The 19480-nt window shown below is 41.2% G+C and overlaps 1 protein-coding gene across 5 annotated transcripts in view; it reads left to right on the forward strand.

Moving 5' to 3' along the window:
• LOC124290851 (guanylyl cyclase-activating protein 1-like) overlaps positions 1-19480 on the forward strand; it is a 51152-nt gene that overhangs the window by 13433 nt on the left and 18239 nt on the right. For 2 of the 5 annotated variants that reach the window (XR_006902057.1, XR_006902056.1), the window contains exons 1-3: positions 1448-1590; positions 3260-3329; positions 3778-3878. Coding sequence is in view for 3 of the 5 variants with exons in the window: in XM_046727698.1 (XP_046583654.1) it covers positions 3268-3329; positions 3778-3878; positions 4247-4396; positions 5298-5344; positions 6643-6687 (405 nt within the window). In the remaining 2 variants the exon portion in view is untranslated. Of the gene's footprint in view, positions 1-1447; positions 1591-2340; positions 2390-3259; positions 3330-3777; positions 3879-4246; positions 4397-5297; positions 5345-6642; positions 6723-19480 lie in introns of those variants that run through there. The other 3 variants (XM_046727697.1, XM_046727699.1, XM_046727698.1) reach the window with 3 other exon arrangements.

Here is a 19480-nt window from a genome sequence, read left to right on the forward strand (position 1 = left end):
TTCCACACACTGCATGTACATATGATGCAATGGTTTCTCAGAATGTTTCTTCACAAGTGACCGACTCTGGGCAGACTTGGTGAAGGATTTCACCTGGTTTACTCCCATTGCTGTACCGTCCAGCAGTACATTGCCATCAACAAACTCAACCTCAAATTTCAGATTTTGTCCAATGACCCTGGCACGCTTAAAACATCTATGGAATTCCTTGTTTTCATAATGAGTCTTAACATGCATCACCAGAGGATCATCCAATATATATATATATATATATATATATATGTGCAAAAGAACACAATAAAATTCTACCATGAAGAGCCTCCACTTTAACCAAACCCCATCCTCTGGAATTGATTGGCATATATAAACAACTAAGCGAGGAACGTGGGTGCTGGGCTCTGTTGTCAGACATTATCCTTCTGGTCAGGCGGTCAAGACTCTGGATATCTTGTTTTGTCCAATCAACTACTCCAAAGGAATAGGAAAGGACTGACACAGCAAAAGTATTGGTGGCTTTGACCTTGTTTCAAGCATTTGGCTCTGAGCTCCAGATTTTTTAAAGCGAGTTTTATACTTGGCCCGAAGTTTGTCTTGAATCTGGGCATTCTGGAGCTTGTCTCGAACTTGCATCCTAAGCTAGGTGTAGGCTTGGTCTTCCACAGGATGCTCAATAACACCTCCCCCTTGTAACTTGACCGATCCATCATTAATTACCTAGCCACGTTTTAAATGAAGAGTATTACATTTGTCGAGTCCAAATGCCCTGCCAATATCATTAGAAAAGGACTCGACAAGGAGAACCTGCGCATTCAAATTGGTATCTCCTTTGGCAAGGAGCTTGATGTCATCCATGTACAGGAGATGAGTAAGCGGGGTTTAGGATCTGTGCTGAGGAGGTACGGGATGGTAACCCTCCTCTTTATTGAGCAAAGGACTGAAGGAGTGCCCCTGGAATATATCCGTTCTGATTGGAATAGATCCCAAAGTATGCACCTGCCCTTTAAAGAACATCTCAAGTTGAGTCGACCAGCAACTCATTAAAGACTTGAGTAAATCAAATAGTCACTCAGGTAGGTCAATACCACGAAGAGACTTCAAAATGTCGTATGCCTTTTTGTAGTCAATCCAGCACAAGGAGAGGTTGCGGTGATATGTTTTAGCGTCTTCCAAAACCATTTTTTGTACAAGAAGTTGATCCTTGTACCCCCAACATTTCTTATTATTGTTATTAAACGTTCTTTCCCAGCGTTAATACATTTGGGAAATACTGTTCGTTCGTGTGGTGATAGAAATTTGAATATGATACGAAATATGGAAAAATTTTGCACATGGTGCACCAACTTTTGCACCATGTCGTCACGTGGCCGTCATCTTTGGGAAGGAACAACTTGCAATCTGATAATGACCAGAGGGCGAAGAAGGCAGCTGGTCCTTTCCCCATGCCTCCAATTCCCTGCAGGTATTCAGCCAAGGACACCTCGCCGTCCTCTGGAATGTCAGATTGTAATGTCGAAATCTCGATACCAGATACATGTTTAAAAGCTCTGAGTCATTGTGCCTTGTTTCATTTGTGAAATCGTTATTCAAAAGGTAAGACATTGCTTCAACCCTCTATTATTGTGGTATATATCTGGCATGCATGAATTCACCTGGGAACAAATTGTTTTCAAGCATTTTCGGGAACAGTTATCTTTCACCAACTCCTAACCTGCAGAATGTCAAGTACTATAATATTCGGTACTGTATAATGTTTGGGTCTCAGCGTGCGACGTGTGTGCCAGATTTTATGTGACATACAATTGCACGTATTAAATTCTGGTCCACGAATTGTTTTGTTTGCTGTTTAACGCCTCACTCAGGAATATACCAGCTATATTGCGGCTGTTTTTAAATAATCGTCAGAGCCGACAGACGGATTACGTTTTTACCACGATCAGAAATCACACCTTCGCTTGTACACCAAGGAACAGGGACTGACTGAGTTTAGTTTTACGCCGCTTTTAGCAATATTCCAACAACATCACGGCGGGGGGACACCAGAAATGGGCTTCACACATTGTGCCCATGTGGGGATTCGAACCCGGGTCTTCGGCGTGACGAGCCAACGCTTTAACCATTAGGCTACCCCACCGCCCCACCAAGGAACAAGGGGTGATAGACATTATCAGACCCACAAGAATGCAAATTTAAGAATTGTTTAAAATCTTCATGAAGGTTATCAGAACAAGTTTTTACGTAAAATTAGGATCAGTGTTTGTTCTTTCAACACGTGAACATTCTGAACGTGAAACCACAACATATTTAAAAGCTAAGCTAAGAATTGCACGAAGTCCATTTCAGCTACTGGGTTTTTGAGAAGATCTCTTCGTGACATTGTGATATTTGAACAGTAAGAATTCTCCGACTCACGTTGGTTTGCTCAGGACGAGCGGACAAATGGATTTAAAAATATGGTGCATGTGTAAAATCATCAACTTGTATTTATTCCCTTGCCGTCGTGCCTTTTTATTAATTTAATGGTATGCCGGGAGAACATGGTCAGTAATATTTATTATCATTTCATATTCCCTGGGATCCCAAAATGGTTCTTTTGCTATTTCATTATCTGCGAGGTGAGGTGAGGTGAAATTGGGTTTAATGTCGTGCTTGAGAATATTTCGCTCATATGACGATGTGCATGCGTGTGTATGTGTATGTGCGGCTGCTTGTACTAGCCCAGACTGAAGCTGTTTTTATTGTGCTAGCCCACTGAGATACCATGCCGCAGTGAAGCATGAATACCCCACTCAGACACATTATACTGACTCCGAGCCGACCAGTCCTTGTTGTACCAATTAATGCCGAGCCCCAGGCAGGGACCAACAAGTACCATATTTAAACGTCTTTTGGTATGACGCGGTCGGGTATCGAACCCGCGACCTTCCGCTCTCAAGGCGGACGCTCTAACCACTACACCACTGAGGCGGCTCACGTATAAGGAAGGTTGTATTGAAATTGGCAATATGTTTGGCTATAATGCTTGATTTCACCTTTTCATTTTGTGGTAAATTTAAATTTTTCACTTGCATCATTTTAAAAGGGGTTAAAATTTTGCACTTGCATCATTTTAAAAAGGTAATCTGATACATACAATGTGTCATTATGGAAAGCATTTTGTAGCTTATATTTTGTACATGTTTAGTCGTTTTTATCTGCATGTTTTGTAGTATTTATTAACATGTTGTGTAGCTTTTATATTTCAATGGTAATTTTTTCACAGAAACAACAATGCTTCTTCTCATCTGCTTGGCGTTCGTCGGTCTGTGTGCTGGACAAGGGTTAAATCAAACGTAAAATCTCTTAAATATGACATCAATTAAATTTTCGCAATATATTACTGAGAATAACAACAGTTTGATATATGCCGCTGTGCACTGTTTGTTGGTATCATCTCCTGATAATAGATGTGAGTATTATAAGCATCAGTTAGATCAGTTCAATTGTAGGTATTTTTTGGTAATTGATATATGTATTATAGTACCCGTTTTATCAGTTATATAAAGTGATAAAAGTGTGCGGCAGTGAACAAGTTGCTGTAACTTACGAGAATGGATCTGGAGGAGACGAACCAGGTAGCATCAGAAATAATCTGGGATTTAAACCCACGTCTTCGGATTCTTTGACTGCCTACTGGGCATAACTCTCTCTGTCCTTAGACGACTAGGTAACCTGTGGTGCCCTCATATTAAAGAATTTATTGTTTGAAGTTGACAATATAGAAGGTTTTATCATTTGCAGAAACTTAACCGATATCTTCGAGCAAACTATCGACACTAACAATAACACGATTCTCGACCTCCCGGAATTCAAGGCCATCGTCCTCCAGGACGATCTGAACAGTACGTAGAAACCAATAGGGAAGTAAACGTAGACATTCCCGATGACTGTTCACGGGTTGAAGCTCTTAGAAGAGAACCAGTGCATTTCTTTCAAAGACCGTGTATGGGCAGTGTGCCACAACAAGAATGCACGAGAGTTAGCCCCCTTTATTCAAATCATTCGTGAGCCAACTCGTTGAATGAAGGGGTGTAACTCTCTATTTTTTCTTTCTTGGTTTTCTTTTGTTTTGTGGCGCTGTTACTCGTTAAGTTAGTCATGAGCCCAGAGAAGTTCGGGCGGTCACAGTTTCTAATCGGTTGACTGCACATAGGTCTATCTAAAGGTAGGTCCGTTATCGAGATTTCGACATTACAATCTGACATTCCAGAGGACGGCGAGGTGTCCTTGGCTGAATACCAGAGACTTGGAGGCATGGGGAAAGGACCAGCTGCCTTCTTCGCCCTCGTCGACCCCAACAGTGACGGCGTTGTTGACGATTCAGAATTGCCGGTCATCCTTAGCAGCTTCGACCTCAATGGTATGTCTTGAAACAGCATGTGGCATGTCGTCAGACAACATTTCCTATGTACCGGGTTATGTCGGCTTTGTTCTGAACGAGTGAGTGAGTTTTGTTTTATTCCGCTTTTAGCAATATTCCAGTAATATCACGGCGGGGGACACCAGAAATGGGCTTCACACATTGTACCCATGTGGGGAATCGAACCCGGGTCCTCAGCGTTACGAGCGAACTCCTTAACCACTAGGCTACCCCAATGCCCCATTCCTGAACAATCATATTATAACATAATATAGCTTATAGTATGTATGCATCATTCAGAAGTAATTTTTATTTTCTTTGGCATGTATACAATATCTTGTACGAGAATATATTGCATCGTGTAAACCTGTACCAAAGCTTGACAAGACACAATTTCAACTAAATCACAAAAAAGGATATTATTATTTAAAACTACGAGCCTCAATAGAAAACATCTTGCAGCCATGAATTTTGTAGCAGTTTTCTTTCAACAATCAGTTGCGCCTGTTTCATGCTTTTTCTGAGACAATTCATTTTGTTTAATAAGTCATCTGTCAATGTAGAAAAGTCGCGTGTCCATGTTGAAAAGTGGATATTTTTCAAAAGACGCGTCAATTCGGAACATTCAGTTGGAAAAAGTCCTCGCCTTCAATATGAAAAAGTATTCAAGCAATACCAGTGGGCTTCCGTGCAAAGTGGAAGTAAATAAAACGGATGATCACAGATTTCATCAGAGTATGGTCACTAGCACATTTGCTCTGCAGATATTTCACATTAACAATTATTATACAGATTTGCTTCGACACATCTCTATCTGGCAAATGCAATGCAATGTGCAGATAAGACAACCAAGCCACTCCTGTGCACATTCTTCTTGACAATCTTGACATTCTTGTTGCAGGCGATGGCAAGGTCACGGCGTTAGAATTTATCAAGAAATATAGCGAAGTATGTATGCATGTTTATATGATTATTATTATTATATTTCTTGTCTCTCTTGAAAGCTGTTGTAGCAGAACATGTTGAACATATACAACCGATCACAAGTTTAGACTCACTAGTGTAAATATAGCCACTTAACTCAGGCAACTGTTCTAAACTAGATTTTGCAAAATATTCCATAATGTTAAAGGTACTGTTTACACGTGAACTGATGTATTGTAAAATAAATTCGTAACGTTGCAAAAATTATTTTCATGAGTTTAATAAATCATGAAACGTAGTGAAAATTGGCGAATTCTTAACAAAACTTCTTCGTTCTTAACACCAAAACGAGTTTAATAAATCATGAAACTTAGTGAAAATTGGCGAATTCTTAACAAAACTTCTCCCTTCTTAACACCAAAACGCAACTGTTCACATGCACGATATTTGCACATGCTTTTCAGAAAATCGATGCATGATCCTCGTGCAGTTCATCTGCATGAGGTTTGTAGATGGTTCCCCTAAGTTAGTTGAGAAATTCATCTTTGATGTACTGACTGGTTTGACGCCGCTTTAAGCAATATTCGAGCAACATCACGGCGGGGGACACGAGAAATGGGCTTCACAAATTGTACCCATGTGGAGATTCGAACCTGGGTATCCGGCGTGACGAGCCAACGCTTTAACCACTAGGCTACCCCACTACCCCTCTTTGATGTAACCGCATATATACATAACATATAATGAGTGCTTTAAGTGAGTCTAAACTTTTGATGGGTAGTATACATACATTATATATGGATACAGATGTTACCCCTGTGAGTGAGTGAGGTTTTGCGCAATTTCCAGTAATATTCCAGCTATATCACGACAGAGGACACCAGAAGCCTCCAACATTGAAGACATAGTGTAGATGGCTGCATAAAACTACTGCTTCACTTCACTGCGTTATAAGGATTGCTCCTATTGGTATCTGACTCGTGAAGGTCCGGGTTAGAATTGGTCTTCAGTAACCAAAGCTTGTCGTAAAAGGCGACTAACGGGATCGGGTGGTCAGGCTCGATGACTTGGTTCCCAATTGCGCAGATCGATGCTCATGCTGTTGATCACTGGATTGTCTGGTCCAGACTCGATAATTTACAAACTGCCGCCATATAGCTGGAATATGGCTGGGTGCGGCGTAAATCTAAACTCACTCACCCTATTGGTATCTCAGTTTATATCTTTTATCATTTATGGCACTAGGTTTTACCGACATTAGGTGCAACAATTTGTATGTTTTACACGTCAATTCTAAAAGAAACAAATCCTTATTATTTCAGCTTTACTATAAGGCCTTCGGTATTCCGGTTTCCATTGGTAAATAGATGTCACTTTCATGAATAAAGATGCTTCAACAACCTATATATGTTCTGTTATAACGTTATTTCCTTACCTGACATGAGAATTTCCGCTTCTCAAAACGATGGTTCCATAGCCGAGTGATTATTTCAGTGACAAGAACAGGGGATTCTTGCACTGCTAAGGGACGTAACTCTACCCCATAAGCTTAACTCTAATGGCACCAACATATCTACATTACGGCTAACTCCACGTCATACACCTAACTCTAATTACACAAACATGTTCACATTAGGTAGAGAAGATTTGCCTCTAAATAAGACTTTCATCGTGTGAATTTCGTTTAGTTGTTACCGTTCGTAAGGATCCCCCACAAGAGTAGCGGGCCTTAGTTGTGCCAGATTATGATGATCAGGTTTGACGCTCCTTAACAGTATTTCTACGTCATAACGACGTGTCGTGAAGAGTGAGTGAGTTTAGTTTTACGCAGCACTCAGCATTATTCCAGCTTTTGAAGAGTTCGCTCATCACGCAAAAGACCCCCACATGGGTACAATCTGTGAAACCCATTTCTGGTGTCCCCGTCGTGATATTGCTGGAATATTGCTAAAACCCTACTCCTTCCATATGTTCGTCACGACACGACACGACAAGTCACGACCCGTGAAGATCCGGGTTCGAATTGATCTTCAGCAACCCATACTTGTCGTAAGAGGCGACTAACGGGACTCGGGTGGTCTTGCTGTTGATGACTGGATTGTCTGGTCCAGACTTGATTATTTACAGACCGCCGCCATATAGCTGGAATATTGCTGAGTGTGGCGTACAACTGAACTCACTCACAGAAGGCTAACCCACCACCCCAGCATATTGGAGGAACTGCTCAGGCGAGTACTGTATTGAGGACAGTAAATATAGTATTCCCGTTGAAGGGGACTAGGATTTATGTTCAATGAAAATCTTTACTGCTCTTGGCACATCTTTTCATGGAAGGAAAAGCCGAACGATTGTTTTCCGACCACCCAGCCAAACATGTGTTATAGTTTAAATAGAAAATACTGGTTTCTGGCGGGTACTCCTCATTGCCAATCGAATTCATCATCTGGTATATCATAATGATAACATTTTTCAACGCAAAATATCACGTTCAAAACCCTTTATTACGCCGGCAATTGTCAGTCCCTATGGGAGTATACGGCCCGAGTTGTGAGTGAGTTAAGATCTTAAGTCACATCGGCAGTATTTCAGCCATGTCGTGGCTATATCAACTTATAGATTCATAATAATTAAAGTTATAAGAGCTGTCAACGAAGGACAGTAAAAAAAACCCCAAAAATAGTTTATCATAGATATATATTTAAAACTAGTAAAACAGTCTTAAAAAACTCAGACCGCCTCCGTGGTGTAGTGGTTAGAGCGTCCGCTCGGAGAGCGGAACGTCGGGGGTTCGATCCCCGGCCGCGTCATAACAAAAGACGTTTAAATATGGTACTTGTTGGTCCCTGCCTGGCGCTCGGCATTAATAGGTGCAACAAGGACTGGTCGGCTCGGAGTCAGTATACTGTGTCTGAGTGGGGTATTCATGCTTCACTGCGGCATGGTATCTCAGTGGCCTAGCACTATAAAACCAGCTTCAGTCTGGGCTAGTACAAGCAGCCGCACATACACATACACACGCATGCACATCGTCATATGAGCGAAATATTTTCAAGCACGACGTTAATCCCAATTTCACCTCACCTCACTTAAAGAAACTCTAACTGTATAGATGACAAGACAATATAAAAAAACAGGCTATAGATTGCCAACAAGTGAAGGTATATCACCATACTAGGGACCATAGGGACTTACAGTACCTTTGCTACATTCATGGAACCCAGCTTGGTTTACCATCCCTTCAGGTGTTAACAATTTAGACAAATCTAGCCTTCCATAAAAGGATACGATTGAAACAGTGGTTAGTTTAAATTTACTTTGAATGTTTTGGGACTTACGTACCCTCTCAGGAAGACAATAAGTTACAATACTTTTAATCCCTCAGTACGTACCTTTGTAGTCTTATATTGTGGGGGCGTATGCGGGCATAATGGCTGGGAAGATGTGACGACGCCACACTTGGCTGTGTGCGTTTTCCCAGTCACATGCTCCGTGTGCTGAGTAGGGAACAAATTGACAAGACTTTTTACTGGCCAAAACCAACCAGTCGGTCACGAGGAGATAAATCCCCGCAAACCCACAAACACTCATTCCAACACACTGAGTATACTGACTATTAGAAATTGCCTGGTCATCTCACACGCGTCCAAAAGGGGGACAAACCCATGCGTCCCAAAGAGGGACACCCGATGCATCCTCAGGTGGGTTAGGTCCAAGGCGACCTTCATAAAAAAACAAGAAGAAACGTCCCAAGGAGGGACACCTCCCATCATGAGTCCCAAGGAGGGACAGGCCCAACAAGCGTCCCAAGGAGGGACACCGCCTTCCCACGGCCCCACACCATGCATCCCAAGACGGGATACGTCGGTCGACATGTCAACCAGCGAAGGCGACCTTCGTAAACACCTAACTGAGGAAGAAAAAGAAGAAGAAGGGAATCGTCAAACAAATCACTCCTAAACCAAAAATTCATAAAATAATCACAAAAGTCTCCTCCGAAATGAAGAAACAAACAAACTCTCCTCCGAATTGATTGCTCCTATTGGTATCTGACTCGTGAAGGTCCTGGTTAGAATTGGCCTTCAGTAACCAAAGCTTCTTGTAAGAGGCGACTAATGGGATCGGGTGGTCAGGCTCGCTGAATTGGTTGACACATGTCATCGTATCCCAATTGCGCAGATCGATGATCATGCTGTTGATGGCTGGATTGTCCGGTTCAGACTTGATTATTTACAGACCGCCGCCATATAGCTGGAATATTGCTGAGTGCGGCGTAAAACTAAACTGACTCACTCACTCCTCCGAAATAAACAAACAACAAACCCAAACATCACCAAAACACAACACTGCATGAACAGCGGGCAATGATTTGTCATTTTCATATGATCACGTGTCGTACCCTAATTTCTTATTCAGCAAAGTTAAGATCAATAAAATCAAACATTTAGGGATAACCTTAAAGTTGATTGGGGAAGTTGAGACAGGTAAGATCTCTTAAACCCATAACCTTAATCCAATTGATGCGAATCCTTTTTAAACAATTGAATTATGTTGCTGTCATAAATGCGTACATTTTTAAAGAAGCTGGGTAACTACTTGGTAACCGACAGACAAGGGGCAAATCATCTTTCAACTCCGCAGCCCAGTCAGCCTTCCTCCGATAATGAAACCAATCGTACTGGGATTTGCTCCAGGGGAAGGCCCAGATCCGGACAAATAATTTCTTGGCCAAACAATCTTAAAAACACACCACTTTCTCCATCTTAAAAACACAGCCCTTCTGATACTCTGGATAGTCTGGATAGTATGGATAGTTAATAAGGCTGCAGTGTTGGTGAGTCTACATATTCTCCGGAAAGTTCTTGATGGGACTGTGCCAGAATCACCCTAAACCTCTCTGTTGAATTTTTCATCTTAATCTGTAAACATAAATCCACTTATTATTATGTTTTACAGATTAAAATATATTATGCAGCAGAGAGGGTTCGGGTGATCCTGGCACAGTCAGGCTGGTAAGGCTCATCATCAGCTTAGGGCCCTTGCACCCTCCACACGCAGCCCCGACAGCGAATGGGACTTCTCCCAGGAAATGCTTCCTAGTGGAACCTACCAAGAACTTTTCGGAGAATACGAAGGCTCCCCAACACTGCAGCCTTCTGCATTACCCAGAGTGTCAGACGGTCTGTGCTCCCGTTGGAGAACCCGGGCGCTCTCCAAGCAAAACCAAGTTCTTTACTGCAATGAGTGCGGCGTTTCGGTGTATGTCCTAACACTGTTATCAAGCATGTGATACAAAGAGATGAAACAAGGAGAATATATACATAGCTGCATAGTGAGTATATACAACTGACAAGGTTGATATACTTTGGATCGGTAATCTCCTTGTTTTTTTCACAGGAACAACAATGTTTCTTCTCATCTGCTTGGCGTTCGTCGGTCTGTGTGCTGGACAAGGGTATGTATAGATTAAAGCGAACGTAAAATCTCTTACACGTGACGTGAATTTCTATTTTCGAAATAAATTGCTAGAATAACAGGAAATATATGTCGCTGTGCATTGTTTGTAGGTATCATTTCCTGATGATAGATGTGTGTATTATTAGTATCAGTTAGATCAGTTCAATTGTAGGTGCATTGCTTGTATGTATCCTGGGGTAATTGATATGTGTATTATAGGTATCCGTCTTATCAGTTATATATAAAAGTGTGAGGCAGTGAGCAAGTTGCTGTAACGTACGACCATGGGTATGGAGTTTACAAAACAGCTAGATAACTCTCTCTGACCTTAGACGACTAGGTAACCTGCGGTGCCCTCATATCAAGGAATTTATTGTTTGAGGTTCGCAACAGAAGATTTTCATCATTTGCAGAAACTTTACCGATATCTTCGAGAAGACTATAGACACTAACAAGAACAAGATTCTCGACCTCCGCGAACTACAGGCCCTCTTCGACCAGAACGATCTGAACAGTACGTAGAAACAAATGGGAAAGTAAACGTAGTTATTTCCGATGATTGTCCAAAGCCGCAGGTTGGAGCTCTTGGAAAAGAACCGGTGCCTTTTTATCATAGATTTTGTATAGGCGGTACACCCAAGCAAGAGTACTTGAGAGTTACCCCCCTTTATTCAAATCACTCGTGACCCACTCGTTGAATAAAAGGGGGCTAACACTCAATAGTTTTGGGGGTATTTTTATTATGGCGCTGTTACTCGTTGACTTAGACATGAGCCCAGAGAAGTTCAGGCGGTCACAGTTTCTAAACTGTTGACTGTGTCTATCTCTCTCTCTCTCTCTACTCTAGGTCTATCTCTCTCTCTCCCTCTCCCTCTCCCTCTCTCTCTCTCTCTCTCCCTCTCTCAAAAACATTGAAAGATTATTCAAGTTATATTTAAGTGAGATCATTTATTTTGCTATGGTAACATACTGGGCTGCTTTAAACCAACGGGAATTCAACAAGACTTGAAAGCTTTTGAAAATATAACAAGCTAACAAGATAGGTACACTCTTAGAGAATCACAACACTGAAATGTTCGTTATAACAAAGGATAACCACCTAAGCCGATAAAAACACGCACTTAGAAAGCAGTCATGGCCCTTATTACCAAGCCTGGGAGTACATGTTTTCTTAACATTGTAACTATGTTCCTGCTTGGCAGACTAACTAATCCCCAGCAAGTACATTGCAGGATAAAACATACTGAACTTGCAAACATTGACCAAACTGTGTGAAAGCAAACGTTAGGAACGCAGGATACACATGAAACAAAACGCCATTAAGTGACAAATACTTTGAAATCTTGTGAAAGTTCAATCATAAACCATATGTGTCGTCATTTGGAGGAAACATGCATTAATAGTTTTCCAACCACATGATACAAATATTACACTATGTAAGTAACGAACATTTCAGGCAAGGCCATGTCTTCAGAAACACTGTTTTGTCCTCAGATAGACTTAAACTGGGCAGATATCAAGATGTTGAAAACTGAAAACAATTTTGTAAAGATTTAATAGGCATGTTTGGGAGCTATTTACGTATTTTGCAAACTAAAAATCGACATTATCTTCATAAATCTTAACGTTCTTAACTTTAGTCTGCCTTATCAAAAATGTGATTAATAACTAAACAGTAAGTGATGGTATCAATTTTTTATTTAGAAATGAAATGTTCGTTACATCGTTCCTTCCTATTTCTGATGACTCTCAATTGTAAGTCTTTGGTGATTGTATACATCCTCTTTGACTTCCCAGATGGGATAGGAGTCACGTGATATTTAACAAAAATAGTATCAGCACTTCAAAAGCTATGGAGTGTCGAATACCCTGGTAACGAACACTTCTGTAATATATTATATACTCTGGCAAATCAAGCAGTAAGTTACCTTTAACAACACACAAGCTTTTAATATATTTTTCCTTTCCCATCTGGCATACTTCGTGTTCTAAATGTAACTTTAACTATGTGAAAAAAGAGCACAATTCCCTAATTTGGTGGTAGTAGCGGACATTTCACTCTTATTTCTACGCATGAAATATTTTCTTTGTATTGAGATATGTTACGCAGAGGGAAATTCTAAGCCCCAAATAATGACAAGTACCATTAATGTAAAAATTAATTGAATTCATTCAAAGTGAATGGGTCAGATTATGTTTTGTTCTACACACATGTACATGTCAAGTTGAAAATTCCTCAAAACTGGCGACATGGCATTAGACCAACTTCATTTATCCAGAAAGAATGGATTGGATTTAACAATTTGCAGAAAATAAAACTTTTGACCAATATCAATGTCCTAATGAACTAATATCCAGAATGAGGACTATTTTTATGGATATACAACTTCTTTATTCTATATAGGCGACGTTTCGACATAGAATCTAATGTTGTTGTCAAGCAAGTGGTACATGGAAAGTAATTTGGGTGATATATATCCAGGTATTTGCATACCAAACTGCGTTAAGCTAAACTGCAAAGTAAGGTTTTGCTACTGTAGCGAACATTTCAAATTGACCTATTACCTTAGCTGTAACAAATAATCTTTGGGGGTTATTATTTGGGGTTACCGTTTATGCAAGATGTATGTTGGGCAGGTTGGTAGCATTATCCAACCATACTGATAATAACATTTGCTAATTAAGTTGGCATGGCGGCGACAGCATTTGCACCCCGTTATTGAGAATGAGTGTACACTCTGACATTCCAGAGGACGGCCAGGTGACCTTGGCTGAGTACCTGCAAGCAACTGGACTCTCGGGCAAAGGAGCAGCTACCTGCTTCGTCCTCGTCGACCCCAACGAAGACGGCGTTATTCACAGATCAGAATTGCCTGCTATCCTTTACGACTTCGACTTGAATGGTATATCTTAAAACAGCATATGGCATGTCGTCAGACATAATTTCCTATGTACCGGGTCATGTGGGCTTTGCCCTGAACGAGTGAGCGAATGATATTAGCAATATTCCAGAAATATCAGGGTCGGGGACACCAGGAATGTACCCATGTGGGGAATCAAACCTGGGTCTTCAGCGTGAGTGAGTTTGGTTTACGCCCCTTTTAGCAATATTCCAGCAATATCACAGCGGGGGACACCAGAAATGGACTTCACACATTGTACCCATGTAAGGAATCGAACCCGGGTCCTCAGCTGACGAGCCTCTCCCATCATCATCTACGAGCCTAAATAGAAAACATCTTGCAGCCATGAATTTTGTAGCAGTATGTTTTTTCAACAATCTGTTTTATACATTTTCTGGGACAATTTATTTTGTTTAATGAAACTTCATGCACCCAAGTCAGTGATGAAAAAGTCGTGTGTCCATGTTGTAGAGGTGATTTTTATTAAAAGGTGCGTCAATTCGGAAAATTCAATTTGAAGAGATCTTCAATATGAAATAATGTTCAAGTGGTAACCGTGGGCTCCCGCACAAAGTGGACGCAAATAAAACTGGTTATCACAAATTACATTAGAGAATATTCACAAGCAGATATTTCAAATTAGCTATTATGGGCATTTTGCAGCATTTTTATCTGTTTAATGAGTTGCTGCCATAAGTCCAAAGAACGCGCGAAATTGTTAAACTGACTGAATGAGTTTGGTTTTACGCCGCTTTGAGCAATATTCCAGCAACATCACGGCGGGGGAACACCAGAAATGGGCTTCACACATTGTACCCATGTGGGGATTCGAACCCGGGTCTTCGGCGTGACGAGCCAACGCTTTAACCACTAGGCTACCCCACCGCCTCAGAAATTGTTATAAGAATTAAAATAAATGAGAATCAAGAACATAACTCAGATAATTTTGTCTTTATTAATTTTTTCCCCCGACCGACCTACAAATGTTCAGAATTTGGTGGCAACGTAAAACACATCAAAAAAAATGACCTATTATACCTTCCAAGAAAAAAAAAGATTTGCTTTGATACATCTCTACTGGTATCTGGCAAATACTGTACATTATGTAGATAGGAAAGCCACCCACTTGTGTCCACATTCTTCTTAACATTATTGACCGCCTCCGTGGTGTAGTGGTTAGAGCGTCCGCCCGGAGAGCGGAAGGTCGTGGGTTGGATCATACCAAAAGACGTTAAAATATGGTACTTGTTGGTCCCTGCCTGGCGCTCGGCATTAATGGGTACAACAAGGACTGGACGGCTCGGAGTCAGTATACTGTGTCTGAGTGGGGTATTCATGCTTCACTGCGGCATGGTATCTCAGTGGGCTAGCATTATAAAACCAGCTTCAGTCTGGGCTAGTACAAGCAGCCGCACATACCCATACACACGCATGCACGTCGTCATATGCGCGAAATATTCTCAAGCACGACGTTAAACCCAATTTCACCTCTTAACATTATTGTTGCAGGCGATGGCAAGATATCGGAGGGAGAGTTTAACACGCGCTATGGAGAAGTATGTATTCATGTTTAGATGATTATTATTATTATTATTGTCTTATTCGAAAGCTGTTGTAGCACAACATGTTAAAATTACATACATTTTATGTTGGTACATTTTCGTACAAGGGTTACCCCTGTGAGTGAGTGAGGTAGGGAGGGAGGGAGCAGTGCTTTACGCCGCCTTTAGCAATATTCCAGCAATGTCACGACGGGGGACACCTGATATTGGCTTCACACATTGTATCCATGTGGGGAATCGAACCCGGGTCTTCGAAGGACGAGCGAACGCTTTAACCCTACCGCCCTGGGCCCACTTGCCCAAAGCGATCTTAGCGCAACGATTATCTTAAGCCTATGCTGGAGAATGGGAGTTACAATCATTGTAGCACTAACATCCCTTTGTGCAAGTGAGCCCGGATTCCATGACGTTTCCAACGCAGTGACATTGATGATATAATGCAGAAGTCCGAGTAAAACTGTATTGGTTCCTTCTACATTATCCGGACTGCTCACATGGGTATCCCAGTTCATATATATTAGGGCTGCGCAATAATCAGACATAAAAACGATACCTATTGCGATAGGCTGATCGAAAACCGGTATTTTGACTTGCATTCGGAAAACTTCTTAACACTCGGAAATCTTCGGATATTTTCTTTTCTCATTTGTGGCAAATATTATTCACATTTTTATTTATAATCATGAATAAAAGTTGTTATTAAAGCTTAATCAAGCATAGTGGTTTTGCTGTGTATTTGCTCTATAAATCAAGCATTATCTCGATTATAAGTAGTTTTGTGTGTAAAAATACTTCACGCAATATATTGCAATACATATCGCAATACATGCTTTCGCATCGCAATATATTGCAATATGAAAATTCTCTGCAATACCCACCCCTAATATCTATCATTTGTGGCACTAGGTTTTAACGACATTAGGTGCATCAATTTGTATGTTGTACACGTCAATTCTAAACGAATATCATCCTTATTATTTCAGTTTTACAAAACGGCCCACGGTATGCAGGTTTCCATTGGTAAATAGATGTCAGTTTTATGAATAAAGATACTTCAACAACCTATATATTTTCTGTTATAGCATTATTTCCTTAACAGTATTTCTCCGTCATACAGCTGGAATATTGCTGAGTGCGGCGTAAAACTCAACTCAACTCAACTAACAGTATTTCTACGCCCCTTAACAGTATTTCTACGACATACCAACGTGTCGTGAAGAGTGAGTGAGTGAGTTTAGTTTTACTCAGCTCTCAGCAATACTCCAGCTTTAAAAGATTTCGCTCGTCAAGCCGAAGACCCAGGTTCGATTCCCCAGACGGGTACAATGTGTGAAGCCCATTTCTGGTGTCCCTGTCGTGATATTGTTCGAAAATTGCTAAAAACGGCGTAAAACTATACTCACTCCTTCCATCTGTTCGCCATGACACGATCCGTGAAGATCCATGTTAGACTAACGTGATCGGGTGGTCACCGCGTAGATCGATACTCATGCTGTTGATCACTGGATTGTCTGTACAGACCGCCGCCATATAACAGGAGTGCTGCGTAAAACTAGACTCACTCACTAGGCTAACCCACCACCCCCTAGAATATTGGAGTAACCGGTGAGTACTGTTCTGAGGACAGTAAACATAATGTTCCCGTTGAAGGAAGGCGGGGGACTAGGATTTGTGGTCAGTGATATTCTTTACTGCTCTTGGAACATTCTTTTATGAAGGAAAGAGACGAATTTTTTTTTTTTCCAACCACCCAGCCAAACATGTGTTATCGTTTGAAAAGAAAATACTGGTTTCTGGCAATTCGCGGGTACACCACATTTTCAACCGAATTCATTGTTTGGTATATCATAATGATAACATTTTTCAACGCAGAATATCAAAAGCCTAAATAAATAAAAATAAAGTTACGCCGCCAATTGTCAGTCCTTGTGGGAGTGTACGACCCAAGCTGTGAGTGAGTTAAGATCTTAAGTCACATCGGCAGTATTTCAGCCATATCGTGACTATATCAACTGAGGGGAAGGGCGGGTGGGGGTGGGGTGGTTGATTATTGTGGAGGAGCATGTACAATGTGAATGCACACACACCCAAGTAAGTGACCCCCTTGCTTATCATGTACAAAATCAGGAACCCCCTCCCCAGGTTTATGTGTACAAAGTTGATAACCCCCAAACCTCCCCAGAACAAAATGGTGGCACCCACCGTAAAATCACTATACACATACACACACACGCCAGCACTTACGTACGCACACACACACACACCAGCAATGGATGATGAAAGGTGCCTTAGAGTAAATTATGTTGTTAAAACATACAAAAGAAGCTATGTGGAAAAAACGTTTAGTAAACCAATTACTCATCTGCGTAAAGAGTTTACAAACTAGGTTGAGTTGATTCATTCAGGTGGGATTGTCAGAAAACGTAGGTCACAAACTGGGCAGCGTCTATCTCTGGAACCAGCTGGATTGGTGCACACGTAGGTTACAGATTAAACTTGTTTATGATAACGGGATTTGGAAAACACAGATGGTAAGTTAACGGTAAATATAGTGCGCAACTCTTTGAAATAGTAGTGTTCTGCCGCACCCCTCGTTAGTTCACATGACCTTGATAAGGACGCCTGATTGACCACATTGGCTTTTTCTATCCTCAAGAAATATATTCTGAAATATCTTTATAACCATGTTATATCTCAGCAATTAATAGCTTTTTCGCTCCACTTCGAAGGGGCGGTGGGGTAGCCTAGTGGCTAAAGCATTTGCTCACCACGCCGAAAACCGGGTTCGATTCCTCATTGATATGTTGGTCCATACTAGTTGGCCCATAATCACCGGTTTCGTTGGCCCATGGTTGTTAAACTGACTTTGGGCCCACTTGGATATGCTCATCGGGTCCACGTTGGCCCATCATGTTGGCTCATTGTTGGGCCAGTGAATGGAAAGTCACACTCTTTCTTGACCTTTGTACTAAAACCATGGCCCCTACTTGGCCCAACGTAGTGATTTAGTTGGCCTTATGTTGGCACCACCGTGTTTCAACATTTAGCACTTTCTTGACCTTTGTACTAAAACCATGGCCCATACTTGGCCCAACGTAGTGATTTAGTTGGCCTTATGTTGGCACAACCGTATTTTAACATTTAACTCTTTCCTGACCTCTGCAATCAGAAACATATATAAACAACAAATCAAGTTAATCAAGTGTACTATTTAATTCTTTTTCATTCCGCCCCCCTTGCCGATCTTTGGCATTTCGGAGCTAGTCCTTCATGACTTGCTCTAGTTCAGCATTTGTAGCCGTTGGCATGTTTTTCCAAACTGCTCCTGAAATAATAAAACAACAAAATGTTATATTTAAAACTGTTTTCATGTATGATTTAGGGTCTGAAACATCATGTGTTGGATTCAGCTGGAGCTTCCAAACATATCAAGTGTTTGCCATTGATATGGCTATGTCCCCCGCCGCTAAAGAATGGAATATCTATATTTACTACTTTTTATTTTTTGGTCACATACCAGATGCCTGAAATGACGGGTGTCTGCATAATCACCCAATGTATGCTGACAACATAATCAAAAACATCGGGTGCAATGTTTTATGAGATATCGCGTTTAAATAAGTTTGAAAAGCTGTCAAAGTGTCGTGGTGACCTTGAAGATAAGGTCAAGGTCTCCCAAATCAACTGGTGTCTGCGTAATCCCCCAATGTAGGCTGTCACCAAATTTGAAGACATTGGGTACAACAGTCCATGAGATGTTGCGCTAACAAGAGTTTGAAAGTTGTCAAAGTGTCGTGGTGACTTTAAAAATATGGTCAAGGTCACCCCAATCGACTGGTGTCTGTGTAATCCCCCAATGTAGGCTGCCCCCAAATTTGAAGACATTGGATACAACAGTGCAAGCGACATCACATTAACAAGAGTTTGAAAAGTGTTCAAAGTGTCATGGTGACCTTGAAGATAAGGTCAAGGTCACCAAAGTCGACTGTTGTCTGGGTAGTTCTCCAATGTAGACTGTCACCAAATTTGAAGACATTGGATACAACAGTCCATGAGATGTCGCGTTAACAAGAGTTTGAAAAGTGTTCAAAGTGTCATGGTGACCTTGAAGATAAGGTCAAGGTCACCCAAATAAACTGGTGTCTGCGTAATCTCCCAATGTAGGCTGTCACCAAATTTGAAGACATTGGGTACAACAGTTCATGAGATATCGCGTTAACAAGAATCGGGACGTACGTGCG

The sequence above is a fragment of the Haliotis rubra genome, unplaced genomic scaffold (assembly GCF_003918875.1).
Source record: "Haliotis rubra isolate DU_JTF1 unplaced genomic scaffold, ASM391887v1 Scf476, whole genome shotgun sequence".
Lineage (NCBI taxonomy): Eukaryota > Metazoa > Mollusca > Gastropoda > Lepetellida > Haliotidae > Haliotis > Haliotis rubra.